General features: G+C 45.4%; 1 protein-coding gene and 3 non-coding genes across 4 annotated transcripts; all 4 read right to left on the bottom strand.

Moving 5' to 3' along the window:
* Positions 1 to 272: 272 nt before the first annotated feature.
* On the bottom strand, positions 273 to 10,915 carry Ncl (nucleolin). The gene is made up of 14 exons (XM_051154254.1): positions 10,720 to 10,915; positions 9,536 to 9,649; positions 7,394 to 7,904; positions 6,805 to 6,990; positions 6,611 to 6,700; positions 6,277 to 6,418; positions 5,607 to 5,731; positions 4,469 to 4,592; positions 3,596 to 3,753; positions 2,480 to 2,603; positions 2,227 to 2,360; positions 1,818 to 1,944; positions 1,084 to 1,313; positions 273 to 977 (listed from the first exon to the last, which is right to left on the bottom strand). Exons 1-14 carry the CDS (start codon positions 10,735 to 10,737, stop codon positions 901 to 903), a joined length of 2,160 nt encoding a protein of 719 aa, XP_051010211.1. The 5' UTR covers positions 10,738 to 10,915; the 3' UTR covers positions 273 to 900.
* Positions 1,618 to 1,752, bottom strand: LOC127196768 (small nucleolar RNA SNORA75). The gene has a single exon (XR_007831537.1). It is a non-coding gene; the product is annotated as a small nucleolar RNA SNORA75 (small nucleolar RNA).
* LOC127196770 (small nucleolar RNA SNORD20) lies at positions 2,053 to 2,132 on the bottom strand. The gene has a single exon (XR_007831539.1). It is a non-coding gene; the product is annotated as a small nucleolar RNA SNORD20 (small nucleolar RNA).
* LOC127196769 (small nucleolar RNA SNORD82) lies at positions 6,492 to 6,561 on the bottom strand. The gene has a single exon (XR_007831538.1). It is a non-coding gene; the product is annotated as a small nucleolar RNA SNORD82 (small nucleolar RNA).
* Positions 10,916 to 14,420: the final 3,505 nt, after the last annotated feature.

Raw genomic sequence — 14,420 nt, forward strand, 5'->3', positions numbered from 1 at the left:
TGCTGGGATTAAAGGTGCACCATCACTGCCTGGTAGATTTGGTACTTTCAATGGCCAAAACTCTGTGCTTGGTTGCCTGTGTGGACCTTTCAACCAAAGGGGGACAAGTCAGCCCATTTCAGACTACATGTCTCCCAAATGCTGGGATTAGAATTATATACACAAGCTCTTGTATGGCATTTCCAACACTAATATGTATGTGTGCTCCTTCACCAACTGCTTGTCCAGTACACCCATCTAAGAATGCAAATGCAATGTCGCACCTCCCCCCAAAAACCAATTTCCATATTTGCAGCTGGAATTCTTGAAAGCAAATTTCTACTTGGTAGAATCTGTCTGAACAATACAGTATTGGTTTTGCCAAGCTCTAAGTAAGCCACATTCCAAAAGGAACCTTCAGGAAGCATAAATCTGGGCTCAGAGTTTAGGACTTTTAATCTGTCCTAAAGTCACTGAAAAAAAAAAGTTAAACATTCCTTTACAATCCCCAACGCAAAAAAGAAAAACACATTTGTAGGAAAAAGGTTTTGTACACAGGGTAAAACAATATAAATTCAATCATACAGATGGGGTTAGCTCTATTACCCATCTTGAAAAAGTTACCTGTTCAATGACAAAGCCTCCTAAGGACATACCGAGACAGTACATAGTCATGTGGTCTATTTAAAATCCATAGAAAGAGAACATTTCAAGAGATACATACACTGCTGGTTTTGACTAAGTTCATATAAACCAACAGAACACCTCTTGAAATGTCCTCTTTATTCAGATTCCAATAGACCACGTGGTCTCTAATGTCTTGGAATGTCCTTTGAAGGCTCTGTCATTGAATAGGTAACAGAGTAAAAACCCCAGAGTCCTTTCTTTAAAATGAAGAGGGAAAGACTGGAATGGAAGGAACTATTCAAACTTCGTCTTCTTTCCTTGTGGCTTGAAGTCTCCCCCTCCTCCTCTGCCACCGCGGAAGCCTCCTCGTCCTATGGGAAGGCAAAAAGTTCAAAGTGTGGCACAATGCTAGGGATTGACTTTCCCACCCCGGAGATTTAGTAATCACATAGAGGGGTTCCAGCTCCCATCCTTTACCTCCGAAGCCGCCTCTTCCTCCTCTGCCGCCAAAGCCTCCTCTTCCTCCTCTGCCACCGCCTCTGCCTCCTCCGAAACCGCCTCTGCTTCCACCTCGGCCACCAAAGCCACCTTCACCCTTAGGTTTCGCCCAGTCCAAGGTAACCTTGTTTCCATCAATTTCTCCATCCTCCATGGCCTCCTTGGCAGCTTTGGCATCTTCCTCACTATTAAAGTCTACAAAACCAAACCTAAAACACAATAAAAATCACCCATTTAAAAATAACACAAGCAAAGCCGGGCGTGGTGGCGCACGCCTTTAATCCCAGCACTCGGGAGGCAGAGGCAGGCGGATCGCTGTGAGTTCAAGGCCAGCCTGGTCTACAAAGTGAGTCCAGGATGGCCAAGGCTACACAGAGAAACCCTGTCTTGAAAAACCAAAAAAAAAAAAAAAAAAAAAAAAAAAACACAAGCAATAAGTCACCCATAGAGTGATTGTACAGAAAACACTCTTTAGGTCAAGACCTAAGTGTAGTAAATTCTGGCTGGACTTCAGAATGTTTCACACAACAGCCATATATACCTCTGCAAAAACAGAAGATTTAAGTGCTAGTTCTGTGAACTCTCTTTTCTTCTCGTGCGAATCCATAATCTGCCACCAGTTGACAGAAAGGAGCTCAATGAGAAGACACTGGGGAGCTAAGCTCCCCATGCAGAATGCATTAAAGAGAAACAGCAACACTATGATGTCTTACCCTTTAGAGGAACCAGTTTCCCTATCAGTGACTATTCTTGCACGAACAGAACCCTCAAATGATTCTTTTAAGGTCTCTTCAGTGGTATCCTCAGACAGACCTTTGACAAACAGAGTTTTAGATGGCTCTGGAAGAGAAAAATGATGCGTTTTATAGGATTTCACTATGTACCTTTGGCTGGTCTGTGAACCCAGATGTCACCCAATCTAAAAAGTGCTGCTTTGAGCTGACATAGATGGATCAGAACTTGACTATCTAGAGGAATTTTCTTGAGATTTCATCAATTATTTCTCAGGTAATCAGTCATCATATCCAGTTGTCATTTACTCAGCAGCTACATAAAGAAGCCAGCCCCACATAAGTTCAAAAATGCCACCCACCCCAGCTACATCATGTCTAGGTGACTTACGACTTCTTGCATTAGGTGATCCCCTCTGTCCTTGTAACTCCAGCCTGATTGTTCTGCCCTCAATTTCCATTTTATTACACGTGTCCAAAGCTTCTTTAGCATCTTCAAATGAAGCAAATTCTATATATGCGTATCTGAGGATTGAAAATCAGAGTAGTACGTAGTTAATGTTATCAAGATAGAGCTGCATAGTTGTAGCCTTTCTAGAGCTAATATATCCAGCCCACACCTAACAACATAAAAATTACTTTACCCTTTAGATTTGCCATGTTGGTTCTGGGGTACTTTGATAAAAGTAGCTTTTTCAAATACTTCCTGAAGTGTTTCTTCTGTTGCACTGTAGGAAAGGTTATTTAAAACCAACGTTTTTGATTCACCTGCAAATACAATGATGCTACATTTAGCAAGTTGTGTGTAAATTAAAACACTCAGACAATAATATGTGGGCTACAGAACAAGGCTACTTCCTACCTACTGCACAAAAGATGCCCTGTAACTAAAATGACACTTCAGCCATGGACCACACATGACAATCCTAAAATCAGTCACTCAACTCAAAAGAGCATTATATACAGTAATGCCCTCCTTGTTCCTTTCACTTTTAGTCTAGCTAGATGATTGTTCCGTTACCCTGTATTATTTCTAAAATATGCATAGTTCAAGCAATTTAAAGTATAATATGCACCCAACAAAGAAAGCTATATATTTGGGGCTGGAGATGGCTCAGAGGTTAAGAGCACTGACTGCTGTTCCAGAGATCCTGAGTTCAAATCCCAGCAACCACATAGTGGCTCACAACCATTGATAATGTGGTCTGGTACCCCTCTTCTGGCCTGCAGGTGTACATGTAGGCAGAGCACTGTATACTTAATTAAAAAAAAAAAAGCAAGCTATTATTTGACTACCCCGCTCCAATGGAATTTCAAATAGCTCCCATTTCTGAAGACTAAAAGTTAGCTATATGAAAAGGTGAATTGGAGCCCAGGCATGGTGGCGCACTTTTAATCCCACAAGGTCAGCCTGGTCTACAAAGTGAGTCCAGGAAGGCGAAGACTACAAAGAAACTTGCGGGGGGGGGGGGGGGGGGTGACAAAACAAAACAAAAAGCCAAAAACTTCTAGCCAGGTAGTGGTGGCAAACACCTTAAATCGCAGCACTTGGGAGGCCAAGGCAGGTGGTAGATCGCTGTGAGGCCAAGGTCAGCCTAGTCTACAAAGCAGTCCAGGACAGTCAAGGCTACATAGAGAAACCCTGTCTTCAAAAACAAACAAAACAAAGAAAGCAAAGGTGAACTAATTAATCCTGGTTAATCATAGAGTACAAAGACGCAAATGCTTTCCAAGCTGTGCTAGAATTGGATCAAACTTACCAGAACCCCAACTGCTATTCTTTCCACCTCTCTCTTGCCTTTGTCCTTTCTCTCCAGTGTAGTAGAGTGAAACAGATCGCCCATCAATTTCTGTCCCCTGCTTTTCTTCCAAGTTTTTCTCTGCATCAGCTTCAGACTTAAATTCAATATAAGCAATCCTGCAACAGAGATAAGCAGATAACAAGCACAATTTGCTTAATAAAAAACATGTTAGGTCAAGGCCGGCCCTGTGGTAAGCTGCATGCCTGTAATCCCAGCACTCAGGGAAGTAGAGGCCAGCCTGATCTACAAAATGAATCCAGGAAAGACAAGGTAACAGAGACTGTCTCAGAAAGAAAGCCAGCCAGCCACAAACTAACAGAAAAACTAGGCCAATGTCACAAGTATCAGTGTCATCCTGTGACCCCACTTAGTTGTGTGTACACTCAGTGACTGAAACAGGTGGTATGGGTGCTTTTACTGTTCTTTTTCATGTTTTTGCTCATCTTTAAAATCATCCTTTAAGCTTATGTAGACTTTCCCCCTTATTACATAGGGAGGAAAAAGCAATGCAGCAATAGATTAAACTGTGTAGAAGGTTATCTCTCACAGAGAAGAGGATATAGTCCTGGCGGTACCAAGGACCTGAGGCAAAAGCCAGTGTTGATTTGGAAGTCAGCCTGTTAACAGTGAACAGAGCTTCAAAACCAATCCACCAGCTGAGCATGATGTTACACTCCTTAATCTCAGTTCAATCTGGCTACAAAGTAAGTTTTAGAGCAGACTACACAGAACCTGTTTAGGGCAGGAGAGGGGGAAAGGACACTCGCAACCAACTCAGAAAACACCTTTTTTTAAAAACTAAAACTCAACAATCGAAGACACAAAACATACCCTTTACTCTTCCCATCCTGGTTGACCAATCTGATCTCCATGGCATCTTCAAATACTTCTTTCAAGTCATCTTCAGTAATGTTGAAAGACAGGTTTTTGGCTAAAAGTGTTCTTGCAGCTCGAACTAGATTAAAAAATTAAGACGATTTAAGTACACATCACCTAACAAATAACAAAGAGAATACAGCAATAAAGGATGTGAAATGGCCCAATGGTTATGAGTGCTTAGCATGAAGCGGACCCATGTTCAATTCTCAGCACTCACAATATAGAGGTTCACAATTATCTGTACAGTTTCAGATGAGGCTCTCCTGGCCTCCTTGGGCACCAGGCAAACATGTCATCTACATGTATATAAAAAGCTACCTTAGGTCATATATATTAAGTTACACATGAAACAAGTTTAAGCCCCAGTTCTACGATACCTTACCACCAATATGGATTATTCCAGTAAGTGACATAGCCCTACACTTGCTTGACTGAGGGTATGTAGCAGTGTTAAGAGTGCTTGCCTGGCTGGGCGTGGTGGTGTACGCCTTAAATCCTAGCACTCAGGAGGCTGAGGCAGGTGGATGGCTGTGATTTCAAGGCCAGCCTGATCTCCGACAGCCAAAGCTACAGAGAAACCCTGTCTCAAAGAAAGACTGCTTGCCTAAGCAGGGTGTGAGGCCAGCTGGGTCTATAAAATCCAGGACACCCAAGGATAGAGATGCCATGTCTCAAAAACCCAAAGTACTTGCTTAGCAATGCAGAGGGCACAGGTACAATTTTCATTACAATTAAGGGAACACACTTCAAACTGCTTTGCGACACAAGTAACTTTACTAAGCTGACAGTACAAACTTGTCAGCAAGAACTTCACATGCCGCCTCAGTGGTTTACATGAGGACAAAACTGCAGGATGTGGTAGCCTCTAATCCCAGCACTCAGGAGGCAGAGGCTGATGGATCTCTTTTGAATTCGATGCCAGCCTAGTCTACAGGTGTCTAGGGCAGCCTGTGCTGTGTAACCAAAACACCCTGACTCGAACAACCAAAACTAAAACAAAACCCCTCAAAAAACCAAAATAACATGATGAAACTAAAAGAAAAGGGAGGATGTCTACCTCCTAGTCGGTTACCCAGACCCTTTTACATACCTTTCTTACTATCTCTTCCTTTTGGTTTTTCTAGTTTAATTTCATTTCCGAACACTTTTAAACCAGTAAGCTCCAAGGCCTTTTCTAAGTCTTCAGCACACTCAAAGTCCACATAACCAAATTTCCTTCAAGATGAAAAGGACAGAAAAAAAAAAAAAAAAAAAAATTACAGGCATGAGTGCAATCTATATTGAACCATGAGTATTGGCAGCACTTATAGCGCCCTCTTCATCTCCCACAGAACCAAGATACAACAGTAATTTCACTTACTAAACCGTAACTGACAGCAATAGCTGAATAGATCCAATAATCTCAAATATTGCCCCAAATGGCAAATTCCTAAAACTGCTATTTTACACACCCCGAAGGTCCAATAGAGTTGGGCATTCACGATCAGCCTGGTCTATAAACTAAGCCTAGGACTGCCAGGGCTTTACAGATAAACCCAGTCTTGGGGGAAAAAAAGAAAGGAAGGAAGGAAGGAAGGAAAAAAAAGCAAGCAAGCAAAAAGGTCAAACATAGCCACTTTTTTATAGATTCTGTAATTTGATGACTTAGTTCATTAATGTCCAGTCTTTATTAATGTAGTGTTTAAAGGCATGGAAGAAGGTAACTGAAAGGTTACCAGCTAACACCAGCTAATACAAACATTATTCAATAAAAAACTTACCTGTTTGTACCAGTTCTGACATCAACAACAACAAGATCATTCTTAGCAAAAAGTTCACTGATGGCAACTTTTAGTTCATTAACAGACTTGCTTGGATTAAGGTTTCCAATAAACAGATTGAAAGGTGTCGTTGGTTCTGAGCCTGCACAGAAAATGAACTTTTAATCCACTTATAAGCTCAGTCTGCATAAATTTCAGCATAAAATAACTATAAAGCACATCAGCACATTACATTTCAACACCAGGGTTCAGTATTAAGTCCCTCTGTCATTCATCACTTGTGCCACTGCTTCTTTAATCTCCTCTCATTTCCCCTCAATTTTTGCAGGCTTACCTTCTGTTATTTTCTGTTTCTTGGCTTCAGGGGCTTCTTTCTGTTTGGTCATTTCCTTCTTCCGTTTTCCAGATGCTGCTTTAACAGGTTCTAGGTAAGATGTTTTTAAAGTGTCATTGGTGAGAAGGCAAACATTTTAGTATTTCTATTAAACATTACTCAGGCCAGTGTACTTTAGAACTTAGTCTGATTACCTTCTTCCTCTTCCTCCTCCTCTTCCTCCTCCTCTTCTTCCTCCTCTTCATCCTCCTCTTCATCATCATCATCATCATCATCATCATCCACCTCCTCAGCCACAATCTTGGCTTTCACAGGAACAACTTTTGCGGGAGCTTTCTTTCCTTTGGCTGGTGTGATCTCCATAACTTCTTCTTCTGAGTCTGAAAGAAAGCAAAGGCATTTGTTAACAGTACAGACAACATGAATCCTATAAACATCAAAATTAAAAAGAAAATTCTGAGAACGATTATCCTGACAACATGCATGGTTAAGTTACACCAGGCATGGTGCAAACCTTTAATCCCAGTACTCAGGGAGGCAGATCACAGTGAGTTGTAGGCCAACCTGGTCTACAAAGGAAGTTCAGGACAGCCAAGCTACAGAGAAACCTCTCTTGAAAATCCAAAGGAGAATCAAGAGCAAAAAATACTTATAAAGTGGTCAGGGATATATGCATTTGATATCTTACGGCCTGGATCATGGACTAGAGAGATGGTTGAGTAGTTATGAGCATAAGACTTCTAACACTAAAGAGAAACCCAGGAAGGACCATTAAACACTTACCATCCTCCTCTTCATCTTCCTCATCATCATCTTCCTCATCGTCATCATCTTCATCCTCCTCATCCTCATCCTCTGAGGCAGGAGCAGCAGCAATAGCTGTTGCTTTTGCTGGTTTCCCTCCTTTTATTACTGGGCGCACAAATTCATTGTCTTCCTCCTCCTCATCTTCCTCATCACTGTCATCTTCATCCTCTTCATCCTCATCCTCATCACTGTCTTCCTTTTTGGCATTCTTACCATTCTTAGCCCCCTTGGCTGGAGTGACAGCTCCCTTCTTACCAGGAGTTGCTACCAATGTTTTTGCTTGTGTGGCTCCCTTCTTAGCAGGCGTCGGAACTACTTTCGCTGGTGTAGCTGCCTTCTTAGCTGGTGTGGCTGCTGCCTTTTTGCCTGGAGTAACAGCTGCTTTCTTAGCTGGTGTGGGAACTGCAACTTTTTTTGTTTGTGAAACCACCACCTTCTTGGCTGGGGTTGCTGAAGCCTTCTTGCCTTTTTTCTGAGAAATGACAACCTTGAAAACAAATCATAAGTATATCCAATGCTATCTTAAGATAGTGACACTAACTTTGAGCACAAGAACATGAGAACTTGATGTTTTAAACCCAGGAGTCAAAGACTGGAGAGACACTGACAGGTAAGAGCACTTGTTACAGTGGCTGGAGAGCTGGCTCGGAGGTTATGCTCCTCCAGAGGTCCTGTGTTCAATTTCCAGCAACCACATGGTAGCTCACAACCATCTATAATGTGACCTGATGCCCTCTTCTGGCCTGCAGGTGTGTATCCAGGCAGAGCACTGTATACAAATTAAAATAAATCTTAAAAGTCAGAAAACAATTTAAAAAAAAAGCGCTTATTATTCTGAAATGAGTTCAGTTTTCACCGTACATATGGTATCTCTACATCCAGTTCCAGGGATCTGAGAACACTCTTCTGGGCAGAGAATGGCAGGCATGCTTAGTGCAGATAGACAGTCAATACACATAAAAATAAATCTTAAGTTCTTGAACCAGAATGCATGGCTTATATATGCTTAAACACCCAAGTTAAAAAAAAAAAAAAAAAAAAAAACCAGTAAGGAAAACTGGCTGGTGGAGCACACCTTTAATCCCAGCACTCGGGAGGCAGAAGCAGGCAGATCTCTTTAGAGTTCAAAGCCAGCTTGGTTTACAAAGTAAGTCCAGGACAGCCAAGGCTACAGAGAAGAAAAAACTGGCTAATTCAGCCTCAAGTAGTTGAGTTAAAGAAAAATATTTTAGTTTAGAACAGCTAAGGCTACAGGGAGAAACCGTCTCAAAACAAACAAAAAAAACACAACAACAAGCACACACAGAAAACCAAGACTGTCTCGAAAAAACAAACAAGTTCCACTCAAACTACTTTTTGCTAATCACTAGGTTTGGGTTTTTCTCTGAGACAGGGTTTCTCAGTGTAGCCTTGACTATCCTGGACTCACTCTCTAGACTAGGCTGGCCTCAAACTCAGTGATCTGCCTCCAAAGTGCTAGGAGTAAAGACTTGTGCCATCATCCCAGGGCTGCCGTGCTAATTAGTAGTTTTATCGAATATTTAAAGCAGAGCTTTTCTAAATAAGAAATCTCATTGAACATGACCATTTTTTTGATATAGGGTTTCACTGTGTAGTCCCAGCTTGCCTGGAATTAATAAAACCTTCATGCTTCTGCCTTCTAGGATTAATTTAAATATTCCACAATTAAGTGCTAGATCTAGCTAATGGGTAATTTGTAGGCCTCAATTCATACAAATCGTATTTTGAGCAATGACTGGCATTAGTATATACAATAGGCTGAAGTTTAGTGAGAGGAACTGGCATTAATGGGAATGATAATATTTTGCTTAGTAATTTAAAACAAGTTATTCTCACATCTAAATAGTGCCCAGCTTAGTCACTCAAAACATTAGAAAAGAGAATCCACATGGTGCCACAAAAAACATGAGACCCTGTAACCTCTGTCTGGACACCATTCCTATTAAACTCTTGTTTAAATATTTAATTATTAATGGCAATAAAGGACTTGTGGCTCAACCATTTATTACAACACTGCATTTTTGATAATACTTCCAGACATTCAACTCCAGAAGTTTTATTGCTATCTTAAACACAATCTTTCAATTAACTATGTACCTCTTCTCCACTGCTGTCATCTTCATCTTCAGACATTTCTTCATCTTCACTATCTTCTTCCACTTCCTTTGGGGGAGGAGCCATTTTCTTGGACTCACCGTGGGTTTTGCCGGCCTACAAATGCATCACAGTAATTATGTCTTTACCGGAATCTTAAACCATTTTGTCTTTTGCACGAGGACTTCCACATTGGCAATGTATCGCACTATCCTAGTAAAATTTGCAGAGAACCGCCCGTTTTGTCTTTCCTTTTCACAGACAACTGAGAAAAAACCCTTTACCTTTTTTAACACCCACATTTTAAAAGTTTCCTACTCGTGGCCCTTTTATATTCTGGCACCTTCCTCTGAATTAAAGTTAAAGGTATCCCTCTAAATTATTCGCTGGGGCGGCGAGAGAAGAGTTAAATCTTCAAAGCACCTTTCTTCCTTTCTTTTCCTGGCTTTTCAAGACAAGGTGTCTCTGTTCAGCCCTAGCTGTCCTGGAGCTCATGCCGGCCTCGAACCGAGTCCCCCCGCCGCCTGCCTGCACCGCCCGGTTACCGGGATTAAAGGCGCGCGTCCCTAGTTTGATAAACACCTTCTAAAAGCATCTTCTTCGTTCCGGGAACTCGGTTTCCGACTTTCTCATGGTACAGCCCAGCCACGTGGAGGCAGCCGGCAAACCACCACGTGTTGCTCTGCCTGTCACGGGCAGAGATGGGGGAGGGTCGCTGAGCTATCTAGGCCAATCCTGCTGTCCCCTGTCCCACCCCCGTCCCGCGCGACACACGAGGAACGCCGCAACCCACGTGGCGGGCCGCACACCGGAGCACGTGCGCGAGGAGGCGGGGCCCGGTCGAGCCCTAGCCGCATTAGCTTGGCCCTCTCTCCACGCGGCGGGCCCGCCGCGCCCTCTCCACGCTCAGCTCCCCTCAGAGCTCCCCCTCCACCCGGACCACTCGGTCCGCTCAACTCAACGCCGCCTTCCCCGGGAAACCAGCCTCTGCTCTTCTCACCCCCAAGCCAGAGGCCAAACACCGCGAGACCTCCCGGTAGTCGCGCGAGACTTCCCTCAGCATGGCGCCCTCGAACGCGCCCGGGATTGCGCGCAGGCCCTCCTCCCCTCAGCGACGGGGGCGCGCGCGCTTCCCGTAGGGAAAGCAGGCCTAAATCGCCCGTAGCCGCGCGCTAATGGCCTCTCACCTTTGCGAGCTTCACCATGATGGCGAGTTATTACGGCGGCGTGTGTGGAGAGCGAGCAGCTCGGAGGAGCCCAGGGGAACCCACGCGAAGTCGACGGCAGCGGGGCGCACTGAAGACTCTGGAGCACGTACAACTGCCTGCCAGCTACTGCTAGCGTCTGAGGCAAAAGACTGAGCCTGCCCAGTAATCGCCTCTGGAAAGGCGACGACGATGTCCTCGTGACCCCGCCTCCACCAACCAGAGCGCGCGTCCGTCCCCCGAGCCAATCGCGAGCCTTAACCCAGGACGGCGTGGGGGCGGGCCTACAGCGTAAGGGACGGAGATGTTAGGGGCGGGGCCTGACGGCAGCTTCCTGAGGGCGGGACTAGTTTTGTGCCAGGCGGTCGTTGATTGGTTGGTGTGTGCAGTATTCCGGGAGCGGCCTGCTCCCCCCCCCCCCGACGCCTGCGCAGTGAGACGCGCGGCGTTTGGCGCCGCTGTGTGAGGAGCGTGGGGGTGGAGGCATCGTCCGGATGCCCTCCGGTACTCGGACGCCGCATGGACCTCTAGCCTCACGTGGTCTGGAGGTTGCTTGGCGGATTCCTCCGCGCTGCGGGAGCCTTCGTCCCACGGTGGACTTCGCAGCGGCCTAAAATGTCCGCGGCGCGTTTCTGCTGAGGAGCAGGAGAGCGCCGGAAGTCCTGGGCCTAGCCTTCACTTGGGCCGGTTGGCGGGCCTCGGCCTGCCCTTTAGTGGAGCCGAGAACATCCTCTTGGTTGCAGTGGTGTACTGCGAGGCGCCGTTCTGAAAGCCCCCAATAAAAGCATTTGAGCGCGCGTGTGTGAGCGGTGCACAGCCTATTTAATCTTAGCATATTATACCTAATCTGTTTTATGAAGTATAACTCCTACCAGGTTCAGAGAGGTGACTTCCTGGTGTATGGTGGGGAGGAGTTCACGCTGCCCTGTGACCACGAGTTCCCCTGAGGTGGAGAAGAGAGTTTTCTTGTGTTGCTTAAGTGATGGGTTCCAAGAGTAGCGCTACTGGGGCGCTTTTATTTTAGGGTGTTGATTGGGCATCTAAAGCCTAACTTTCTATAGAATCCGGGTTCCATTAACTGGCAATACGAAGAAAATCACAGCCGGGCGGTGGTGGTGCATGCCTTTGGTCCCAGCACTTGGGAGGCAGAGAGAGGCAGATCTCGCTTACTTTGGGACAGCCTGCTCTAAAAAGAGAGTTCCTGAACAGCCAAGGCTGTTACAGAGGGAAAAACAAAAAGATTTTTGTCCGGTGTGGCGTGATGGTTGAGATAGGGCCTTATTATTTGCTCTGGCTGACCTAGAGCTCACTATGGAAGACTAGGCCAGCCTCTACCTGCCTCAGTGTGTTGGGTTAAATGCATGTGTCACCACACCTGACCCAACATCGGGAGATTTTTATGAGTGGGATGTGCTGGGTTCCAAGTTCTTTGTCTGCCCTTGGAGATAACGCCTTCCCAGCCTGGAGGACAGCCACAGCCACACACAAGTGGTCTCTAGTCTAGTGAGGGCCAGTGTTGTCATGTGGGGGCATTTTCTTTTTTCTTTCTTTCTTTTTTTTTTTTTTGGTTTTTCGAGACAGGGTTTCTCTGTGTAGCCTTGGCCATCCTGGACTCACTTTGTAGACCAGGCTGGCCTCAAACTTACAGCGATCCGCCTGCCTCTGCCTCCCGAGTGCTGGGATTAAAGGCGTGCGCCACCACGCCCGGCTCGGGGGCATTTGCTTTATAGATAAACCAAACCTGTCACACTTTAAACTATATAGGATGAAACCGGGTGAGACTCTTGGGTAGAGGGACTAGAAGAATGGTGTGACCCAAGATCTTGGATATTGCAAGCACTCAGGAGCTGTGTGTGTGAAACAACATGGATGAATCCCAGTAACATTGGCACAGCTCTGTCGACCCGGTCTATCTGTGTGGGGCCTTCCTCAACCATCTGGTGTAATGTGCCAGAAAGACTCACTCTTAGCACCTTAAATTACACTCTTAGGGATTATCACTTACCTAGTGCTTTCCTTGGCCATTTATTGTTAATTTGCCCCTTTCCCAGACCTGGGACCACAAACTGTTGCCTGCTGTATTTCTGGTGCCTAAAGCATTGCCTGGTATAGAATAGTGTTGAACATTACTAAGCAGAGTGAGGAGTATATAGCTCAGTGGTAGTAGGTGATTACACGGCCCTACCACCACAAAGTGTGAACCAAACAGAAGTTTTTAAGTAAAGCAGTGGCAGGAGCAACTAGTGCAATTTGGTGCTGCTGTGGGGTCGGTCTGGGTCAACAGCATATATAGGTGATGCTTTCCAGGTACCAGGCTCTATTCAGCTCTTTAGACATGAGGACATAGAGCAGTGGTTCTCAACCTGTAGATAGCCCTTTGGGGTCATACGACCCTTTCACAGGGGATGCATATCAGATATCCTGCATATCAAATATTTGCAGTTTGTAACAACAAAATTATTAAGTAGCAATAGAAATAATTTTATGGGCCTGGTGCAGTGGCACACACCTATAATCTGGTCTGCAAAGTGAGTCCAGGGCAGCCACAGCTACACAGAGAAACCCTTTTTTTTTTTTTGGTTTTTCGAGACAGGGTTTCTCTGTGTAGCCTTGGCCATCCTGGACTCACTTTGTAGACCAGGCTGGCCTTGAACTCACAGCGATCCGCCTGCCTCTGCCTCCCGAGTGCTGGGATTAAAGGCATGCGCCACCACGCCCGGCTCTTTTCCGGTTTTTCAAGACAGCATTCTCTGTGTAGCCTTGACTATCCTCACTTTTTAGACCAGGCTGGTCTCAAACTCACAGTGATCTGCCTGCCTCTGCCTCCCAAGTGCTGGGATTAAAGGCGTGTGCCACCACCACCCAGCTTCTGGAGAGTACTTAATATAGCTTAATGCACATCAGTGCTTTGCCTGTATGTATGTATGTGTGAGGGTGTCAGATACTAGAGTTACAATGTGAGCTGCCATGTGGGTGCTGGGAATTGAACCCGGGTCCTCCAGAAGGGCAGACAGTGCTCCTAACCGCTGAGCCATCTCTCCAGCCCCTGACGGGTGCTCTTACATGCACAGTCTGGAGACAGCTCCAAGCTTTAGCAGAGAAGGATCTGAGTAGCAGGGGAGAGGTATCAATGTCCCCTAAGCAGGCGGGGCTGGTGCACGCCTTTAATCCCAGCACTTGTGAGGCAGAGGCAGAAGGATTGCTGTGAGTTTGAGGCCAGCCCGGTCTACAAAAGTGAGTCCAGGACAGCCAAGACTGTTACACAGAGAAACCCTGTCTCGTGCTGGCAATCCAATGCAGGGCTCCTTGGAACTTAAAAAGTGTCTAGAATGCTGAAATTACAGGCACCAGCTGTCACACCCACCTCCCACGCTGTCTTTGTTGCTGGCCCGAAGGGCATTTTGTAGACCTCTCTTCACCATTATGGAACTTTGCTTGTTTTTTTTTTTTTTTTGGTTTTTCGAGACAGGGTTTCTCTGTGTAGCCTTGGCCATCCTGGACTCACTTTGTAGACCAGGCTGGCTTTGAACTCACAGCGATCCGCCTGCCTCTGCCTCCCGAGTGCTGGGATTAAAGGCGTGCGCCACCACGCCCGGCTATGGAACTTTGCTTGACCATACTTCCTTAGAATTTCTCTGGCCTCTTTCCCTTGTCCTTTCTTCTTTTCTCCTTCTGCAACATTC

The sequence above is a fragment of the Acomys russatus genome, chromosome 12 (assembly GCF_903995435.1).
Source record: "Acomys russatus chromosome 12, mAcoRus1.1, whole genome shotgun sequence".
In the NCBI taxonomy this organism is placed as follows: domain Eukaryota; kingdom Metazoa; phylum Chordata; class Mammalia; order Rodentia; family Muridae; genus Acomys; species Acomys russatus.

Bases quoted from the DNA above. Each gene is read 5' to 3' on its own strand.
- Ncl (XM_051154254.1), bottom strand. The intron at 7,905-9,535 runs GTACATAGTTAA...TTTGTTTTCAAG, and splicing joins ATGACAGCAGTGGAGAAGAG to GTTGTCATTTCTCAGAAAAA. The intron at 6,419-6,610 runs GTAAGCCTGCAA...TTTTCTGTGCAG, and splicing joins GAAACAGAAAATAACAGAAG to GCTCAGAACCAACGACACCT.